Genomic DNA, 9,436 nt, shown 5'->3' on the forward strand with positions numbered 1-9,436 from the left:
GTAAAACAGAACATTTAACAATAAAAAACACAAAATGAGATAAAAACACATTGTAAACTTTACATGAATTCTGACGTGTGGACAAAAAATGTTGTAAGATAACATGAAATAAACAAAATAAGACAGACATCATCACACAGAAGGAAAACTAAAGGAAACCGAAATATAGTTACTTGAAGGTGTATTACGGTTTCACTGGCATTCTTTTAAATTGTCCTGCATTTTGGGCTTCAATTAAACATCAAACAGTTTCATGTAACTAAATTTCAGATTCGGTATCTGTCAATGAAGATGGTCATGCTTAAAATTAAGTGGGTAAGTTACATTATTGTCTGTCAGCCATGAAATCTACTTGCTGATGGGCAATGTTGATTGCTACCCGTTAACCTCAGTGGAAAATGAACTGGTAAATAATTGAAACTAGGTAAGAATTTCGACCACATTTGCATAATTGATGGCCGGAGATTTTGACATCTCCTGTCATTTTTAAGACGCGACAATTGTAGTTGTTCATCAAAAGAAAACACTGACACATTCAAATTGAACCTGGAAGTTGTATTGTTTCAATCATTGTGCATCCCAATACAGGATTAGTACAATCTAATTAACAGTTGAATATTTTGTCTGCCTTAAGTTAGACTAAAGCTGCCATTGCCAAGATAAAATGTTTCTAGCTGCAATTATCATGTCTCCTGGGGTAAAACCTTTATTCAGCCAAGTATATTCTAAAGTGCCTCCATTCACCTTCTGCACAAGAACATACCTGGCTGCTGTACGTGGTAGAATTCTTTGAAATCAGACCAGGCAGTGTCATTCTTTTCCCTCTGCAGGCCTGGAGAGATTGCCTTACAACAATGCCCCACATAATAAAATCTGAAATTTGTCAGGAAAAAAAGTGATCTACAGCGATGAATGCAGGGCATTTTTATTTTGGTAATCTATGACTACTGCGTTACGAGTTTGTGCCAAAATGTATTATTGTGTGTTGTGGGCCTTTGGCACTGTCGGTGGGAAATGTGTGAATAATAATAATATGACTGTAGTATGAGGTGTTGCTCCTCAATACTGAAGAGATGGTGGGAAACGAGAATTCAAAAGGGTCTGTGTGAAATGTGATATAACAAAAAACATAGGCAGGCGAGATAGGTTTGGTAATTCTCAGACATCATTGTCAGGCTTAATTCAACATAGGTCCTCATTCCTTTGTATGGCTTACCACATTATTGTGATTTAGATGGGTGTAGTCCAGTGCTTAATTTGTGCTTGTTGTTTTCAGTGCCGAGCACCGGCACTTATTTTTGAGGCTTATTCTTCTGCCTCAAACATTTGCTGTGAGCAAAAGACACACATGGGAAAGACGGAGGAAGGGAAAAACGAAAAAAGCAACACAAAGGGAGAAAGCAGAAAGCTGCAAGAGTGAGCTGAAGGGGCAGGGAGTGGCTTTATATGGATTGAAGAAGCCCGAGATGGCTTCAGGATTGCGCTGCCTCAGTATTCCGTGTTCCCACATTTAATTGCAGCAGTCACGTGTTTAAGAGGAGGGCTTTGGGCACCGGCACGTTTTTATTGGGTGTAGCCATCTGCAGTTTTTGTAACCCTGGGTGGAGATTTAAAGGATGATTTCATACCTGTTCTTGCTCTCACTCTGTTCCTTTCAGGACTGCTTTCAAGATTTCACTACCTCCTGTCATGAAGGCAAAAAAGAAGAAATTAAAACCCACACTATAGTGCCAGCAGAAGACCTGCCCATTTGTCTTGCTGTATTTATGGATTGTTCTCAAGGAAATGGACTCAGCCTACAGCTTATTTATTTTGTAGTCTAAAAACTGCACCCAGTAATGGAAACACATTCCTCAATAGTTATGCAGTAATTAAAAAACTGACTTGTTTAAATGCCTTTGTAACAGTGGCAGTTGGCAGAAGGTGTAGGGGCAGATAAAGCCCGTGTACAAAACATGAAACAGAAAATGTATTTAGTAAACTGTATCCCATGCCCTGCCTGATTTTTTTAGAAGACTGTATAGAGTACAGTCAACGAGTCTGTGAAGCAGAAGGTAAATTCATCAGCAGAAATGGCTTCGAAAATGAGAGAAATGTATGTTTTGTGCATTTTAAAGTGTGTATTCCACCAAAATCGATGTGTTTTGCAGTGTGTATTCCACCCAAATCGATGTGTTTTGCAGTGTGTATTCCACCCAAATCGATGTGTTTTGCAGTGTAATAGGCGAGGGTGCATCGGTTCTTGCCTGTGCCTTTATAAAAAGCCAAATTGCATCTTCGTATTATTTTGCCATTGCAAGAAAAAGCCATAATTTTCTGATAGGAAATAAGCTGAAAAGACCCTCATTAGAGCTACACAACCTGATGTCATCATTTTGTTTGTATTTTAAGCTTGCCTACAGTCCTCTTCAGGATTCTAGCTCGTATCGTCCAAATGTAAATATTAAACCTTAGTTACATTTGTGTTTAAATTATTTACTGTTTAACAAAGCCATGTATGTCTTCAGTGATGCAATAATGAATACAGGAACCACACATATTGGTATATTCACTTCCTACTGTGCCTGTTGTGACCTAAAAATCACCATCAATATGTTGCCAGATCAGTCTTTTTTGGTACACAAAGAGTCTGGACCTCCGTGCATTTATAAACTGTTAATTGAACACATGTAATCGCCTGTAAAAAGAAAGCATTTTTGTAAGTATAGTGAAGTCACTGACTTTTTTTGTAAAAAAAAAAAAAAACACAAAAAAATTAGAAATTACAAAAATAATGTTGACTTATTATTCTGCAGCTAATACTGTTGCAGATTGTTGGGTGGTAAATATTGTGTAGTACTACAAGCTGAAGCTTATTACCAAACTGGTAAGTGATTTCTTGCTGTGTGCATAAGCAGCAAGTGATCACAAATCTCTCGCTCTCTGTTTTGTGTTATATGAAGTCATCTGGACATCCGTATTTTTCCATAACTGAATCCAACCCATTGCAGACAATATACACACTAAAGCTTTGTTAAAAATTGAAGTAAACTTTGTAAATTGGAATATTATTTTTCCGTTTAAGTGAGTACTACTTTAGTCAGCATCTCAAATGAAAATGTAAATAAGAGACAGCATTATAGAACATAATATATTGGTTCAATTAACATTTCTCTTAGACGGTCACAGACTTCTACATATAGTTCCATTCTTCCAATCCTTTCGGATTATTATCTTCAGCCTCTAACCTGAAAACGCCAAGTATTGAGCAATACGTCTAAAACATAACTTAGAAGAAATTCACTATATAAAAGTATTTCTTGGACGGTAATGCAGTTAGCTCACTGGGAGCCATGGCCATCCATTATGCATGGCGGCATGCTGACCAAAAAGAAAAGAAAGGGAAGAATGATTTGGTGTGCATTTGACGAGGTACAGTTAAATAAACGTTAAAGCATTGACTTGCATTGGCGCGATAATTCAATACCATTAAATAGTGTTCACTCCAATATTCTAGCAATAAGCCTACTTACTACATTGTCTGAGTTCTGAACAGTTCTCTTTGATTAAAAAAAAATAATAATAGTGAAGTACATGAGACTTTACATATACCACTGTGTTCTGGACAGCGGAACAGCACAAAAAACAGTAGCCACCAAGAGCAGTTGATTTTCTACTGCAGTTTCATGCTAAGGGATACAAAGCTTCATGCTATTTCTAAATGTACATTTGAATTGATTTTGTTATATATATTTTAGAGGTTGAGCTGTAATTATTCAAACAGTATCTGTTTGATGGCAACAAGGTCCTACAATTTTGCTGCATGTGGCAGACCAGTTGCGTAAACTTTTGCAGGTAGAGCCAGTTACGTGTTAGGCAAGGTAACCGCATGGATGGAGTGCTCTTCCCCTAAACAGGCTGACAGTACATTTTCAGCATCTAAATTTCTGAAAAATGTTAGTGGAGAATTCGTCCTACCCATCCTCTCTCAGGTCTATTCCATTATTTGAGACAAGACATAGGATGCAAATTTAGAGTTTACTTTAAACAGAACATCAGCTCATTTCAACAAAAGGCAATGCCTTACCCGGCTCATAACTATCTCGATTTACAAACTTTCTGGGCCTTTGAGACCCTTCCTTGGGGCAGGATAAGCGGTGTGTTAGCCTGACAGATTAAAGACTATACCCTAGAATATAAGCTGACGCCCCAAAGAATGGTCGAACTTGCACATCTAAGGTAATGACCAAGACTAGTTGCTAACTTGATAGGAGCATTGTCTTTTATTCAAACCATCCATTCTTTTTAGTTGTTTTTACTATTTTTGATCAAAGACCAACTACATTATTTGCAAAATTTACGTTGACCTGCTATAAGTGACAGCAATATTTGACTTCTTGATTGTTTTATATTCATATTGTTTTACTGATGTTTGTACGTAGTGGTATATCTTTCTGGTTTCTGTTTGTGAAGTTATTTTCAGTTAACAACATGCAATCTGGCGGCTTCTTTCCAACACTGTTGAAGTTACTGTATTTGTCTGTTTTTGACAAAGAGTTACCTTTATTTGCAATGCAAACCCCGTTACTGACCTCATTACTTGCTAATGAAAATTGTGTATGAACATTTTTAACAACATTTGGAAATAAAATCACAGTATTGGAGCTTTTCAATCTGGTTGGGATTTCTTCTTCCTTGCGGTTTGTCATTTGTCCTAGAAGCAAACATTCTGTGTTCAATATATTTCCAGTTTCCTTCATGTGTGGGAAGGAACGTCCTCCCATGCGTACCCTGTGGATGATGGGAATCTGAAGCAATTATTGCGAGGAAGATTGAAGGTGACATGCAGACAGGTTGAGCACGGAGATCTTCTCAAGCAGAAAGGGTCCCAAGCTGTTTATTGCTCTGCGGGCCAAGCAAAGGATTTAAAGGCTCCCTGTTTCTTAATGACGAGCCAATGTAGGTTTTGAGGTGATTAAACCCTGAAGATGCAGAGGACAATTTAAGGATTTAGGGCCATATGTGCGAACACATTTTCCCTTAGACACAGAATGGGAAAAACTGCTTGCTACATCTGGCCCTAAATGAACTGCAGCATTTTGCACTGCTTGGAGACAGTGGAAAAGGTATCCCAGTAAGCCCAGATATAATGCACTGCCATGGTCCAGTCCCGAAATAAGAGAGTGGACTTTGGTATGTCTTACTCAATAAGTAAGCAAAGGGAGCAATTTCTTAAGCATATGCAGTATGGTGAAGCATGTACCGGCCACCTTGTTTCCCTGATTCGTGAAGGTGAGTTGCATGTCCATCAGAAAACCAAGATTCTTTGCTTAGTTCACTGGGTTGGTGGTGCCTAGTTCTGGTGGCCACTAGTCTGATGACCACAGAATACTGTGATGCCCAAAGAACAGGACCTCCGTTTTATCACAATTTAACTTAAGGCAGTTAGATTGCATCCACAGGGCACTGCACTCAAGCAAGCTCAAAAGAGGGAATTGGTTTGCGTTTGATCTCCGGAGAATGATAATAATTTGCGAGCCATTTGCTTATGATGTAATCTCCAATCCAAATGATCTAACTAGGGTAACCAAAGGATGAGGGTAAATGTTGAACTGGGTGGGGCTGATGGTGGAGCCTTGAGATACCCTGCAATAGTTTGTGGGGGATTTAGATAAAAATGGGTATATGTGCACCGTGAGAGTTTGAGCAGAGAATCGAGCCAAGCCATTCCAGAGCATTGTAGCAGGTGCCAGTATCGAAAAGACTGTGCTTTAAGGTAGTGTAGGAGACAATATCAGAAGCAGACAAGAGTTCTAACAGTATGAGTGCTGATGAAGTCCTTCATCCAGTTTAGACCACATACTGTCTGTGGCTGTTACTAAGGCCAGTTTGGTGACAAGCTAAAGCCTGAGTGAGAAGGATCAAGAGTATTTGTTGGTTTCTAAGTTAGTGGAAATCTGGTTATTGGTGTTTTTTAGTTCTTAGACGGGAGTAAAACCTGAAAAATGTGTTGAAAGTTACTGAGAATGTTAGGATCCGCAGAGGTATTTTTAAAATTTTTTTTAACCATGGTAGGTTATGGGTTTGTTTCCATTGGTCAGGCGCTGTGGCCGAGGATGTAGACCGATTACATAGCTCATTGATCGGTAGAAGGATCTTAGAGCCCAGTAAAAAAGATGTGTGGCAGGTAGGGATCACTGGGTGAGCCCAATTTGATGGAGAATATGATAATGGGTTTCCTCATTAGAGCAGAACATAAAGTTGGCCAAGTGGGTATTACTCAGTGATTTGAGCTGCAGTAATGTAGAGACTACTCTGTAGGGAAAAGAAGTTGAACGTTTTTTGCAACTCTAAGATTTTATTAGAAAAGAAAAACAGATTCTCGCAAAGCTCAGGGGAAGCGGAGATTGAGCTATCACATGCCTGTCTTTGCATGACATACTTCGCAATGAGGAATATGTCTCTGGCAGAACTGGACGATGCCTCTGGTTTGTTAGTATAGTTGCATGTCTTGGTGATAGGAATTAGTTTGCAGTAATCTTTTGAAATTGTTTTATAGTGGGATTTTGCCTTCGTCGAGTAGCTAAGATGCCAAAACCTTCTGAGTTCTATTCTTTTGTTGTTCTGTTTCATTGGTAGCCTTCAGAATTAATACAACAGGACATCTTTAGGGATTATATATTGTGTTTTGTTTATATCAAGTATTGCTGTCTCTCTCTAGACCGAAGAGGGTAGAGTCAGTATGCTATTGGCATTTTACCCTTTTAACTCGCTAAGAACCTCAATACCGCCTATTCCTAAAATGAAGCTAAAATATAACCAAGTGACATTTGTATTCATAGTTAATTTCAGAAGCACTATAAAGTGGTTACAACTAATAAAGTAATGCACATGACCTATAAATTAACTACAGAAATCAGGCAAAACAATAACATGCAAAAAAACAGAAAAACTAAATTGTGCTAGATTTTAAAAGGCTTGAAGTAATGCACATGCTTAAATATAAGCAGAATGGTTCCTGGGAAATCGAGGTTCACAAGTGCATTTGTGGACCTTGGGCTGTCATTCAGTTTATAAGGGAGAATCTGATCTGTATATCATTGGAGTAACATTGAGCCACAATCATGGGAAAGCTATGTATTACAGTTTCACTATGAAATGGGCAGCTACTGTATTTAATTTTTTTTACATAATTCGCCTAGGTATTCACTATATTGATTTTGCAGTTCAGGGCACCTATGCGCAGGCAAATGGGTTTGACCGGAATACTGGATCAAGTCACGAACAGGATGTGCCAATGAGTAGTAGAAGGGCTTATACAACACCTGTGCCCTTTGAACATCTTTGAATTGTGTCTGACATAGAATTTGTGCAACTTCACAGGCCAAATGTAGCGGTTAGAAAGACTGAGCTTTCCTGGCTCACTCACTTGAGCTAGTGGCGCTGCTTGGCTGATCTGTTCTTCGCCTGCTTCTTTAGGATCACCTCAACTTCTTTTGCTGTTTACTGTAGAGTAGCAGGAGATAGCAGATCTTTTTTGAGTGGCTGTATTGTTGAGCAACTGACTCGAGGAGCAAGAAGAGGTGAGGGATTCAGAGGAGTGGTCAGGAGACTGGTAGCTTTGGTACCTGAGGCCTAGACCAGGACTGCATTCACTGGTCCTTAAATGCTGAACAGTCATTGGAAGATAGGTTACTTTAGATCATAGGTACTTGCAAACAACTTCCTAGTGGACAAAAGTTTTGGACAAATGTGTAACCGAGGGCTGTACTGATGCCAGCAGGGAGATTGCAGAGGGTAAGATTGGGGGGTGGGTGTAGGGGAAGCAAAGCAGGTACATCTAGTGACTGAACTGAATTGCACAATGTGTAACTAGAAAACCTGGTATCAATCATGGCTTCCCCACTTGCCCAAATTGTGTGATGCTATGCAATTGTTTTATTTCAATTTCTCTAATTTTTCTTCATTATCATATAGAAGGACCTCATAATACATGACTTTGGGATGTGCGCTGTACAAAAACATCTCCTGTGGTTGATTTGTTAAGCTATATTGCTGTTCATTTATAATGGCAACCCCAGCCACCCAAAGAGTGCACCTATGTGATTTGCCTTTTAGGTCACCTTGGGCATTGTTGTCAGGGTAAAAGGGAGGAGTATGAATGTTTCTAATTTCATGTTAGAAAACTATCACTTTAAAAATAAATACTTCGCAATGTACTGATATAATCTGTTGTACGAAGCTGAAACGATTCTGTGTGTTGATATACACTTTTTTAATTTTGAAGAGGCTTTACACATTTGCTGCAACATGTCTTTATATATGAAGATGTTCCTAAAGCTAAGCTGTGCAGAACACCCTAGTAATTTCCTTTGATTTAACTGCAATCAATCTTTAAATACATGCGTGCCTGTTTATTTAACATATTTGTAATGCTAGTGGTGAGTTAAGTTAAGAAAAGTTCGGTGCTACTGATGACCCAGGGGGGCGCATGTGCACCCTGGCCATACTTTGAGTGTCATGGCGATAGATGATGCAAGGGTCTGTAGCCTCATTTTGTTACAGTCAGAGGATATGTGTTTGACCCCAGAAAGCTGCCAGGCAGTTGCATTGGGGCTAAAGGGTTGAAGTTCTACATAGTACAGTTGATGAAACAGAGTGCAATAAAGGGGGAGAGTGAAATAAGAAGAAGTCGAGTAGATGCATACCCCCAAAAAACGTGCATTTAGTTTCCTGTGAAATCGTGAATAAGTGTGTACCTGAGTGTAGTTGGGTAGCACCTGGGACTGGTGGCATGCAATGTGAGGGGCCTTGGTCGATATCCCCAAGACACATGCCATATTCTTACATGAAGAGGCATGGAACAGAGACTACATTTCTTTAGGAGACATCCTTTGTGAAGAAAGAAATAGAGAAGATTTTTTTTTTTGGGGGGGGGGGGGGAGGGGGGGAAATGTGTGCAGCAACATGTTCTTGCTTGTACAGTGTGCCTGATGCTCAAGACCTATGTTTAGTTGATACAGATGTGTCCAAAACTGGAGATAACTGCTGCCCTATGTTGATATCAGACTTGGCGTGAGCAGGACTTATGTATTGCATACTAGATGGTCAGAGAGGCCGACCCCCTACTGAACGACACCTGAAAAGCAAGTATGGTGGGCTCCTTGAACAAAATTATGGACCCGCTTGATCTGGTAGATGTGTGGAGAATACAATATTTGACTGGCATGCAATACTCCAGTTAATTGTCCACGAGTGGCACTTCTAGTATAGGGAATTATGTATTGATTAGGAGAAAGCATTATTGCAAATACAAAGAAGCAGTGTATGTAGCCAGATTCCTGTCTAATCACTGCCCATTGATTCTGAAATATGCTGGGCTGTATGACTGGACCAGGATGTTTATCTTGAAATTCAGAGAAGCACTGACAGAGGGTTCATGATATGTCTGAAGAAT

At 39.4% G+C, this 9,436-nt stretch overlaps 1 protein-coding gene across 2 annotated transcripts in view; it reads left to right on the top strand.

The window, feature by feature from the left end:
- GTF2H3 (general transcription factor IIH subunit 3) overlaps window positions 1-4,652 on the top strand; it is a 55,954-nt gene extending 51,302 nt beyond the window's left edge. The window contains exon 13 of one of the 2 annotated variants that reach the window (XM_069215009.1): window positions 1,659-4,652. In XM_069215009.1, the coding sequence (XP_069071110.1) occupies window positions 1,659-1,728 (70 nt within the window). In that variant the 3' untranslated portion in view covers window positions 1,729-4,652. The remainder of the gene's footprint in view (window positions 1-1,658) is intronic. The other variant, XM_069215010.1, reaches the window with a different exon arrangement.
- Window positions 4,653-9,436: the final 4,784 nt, after the last annotated feature.

This window comes from Pleurodeles waltl, chromosome 11 (genome assembly GCF_031143425.1).
Source record: "Pleurodeles waltl isolate 20211129_DDA chromosome 11, aPleWal1.hap1.20221129, whole genome shotgun sequence".
Taxonomy (NCBI): Eukaryota; Metazoa; Chordata; class Amphibia; order Caudata; family Salamandridae; genus Pleurodeles; species Pleurodeles waltl.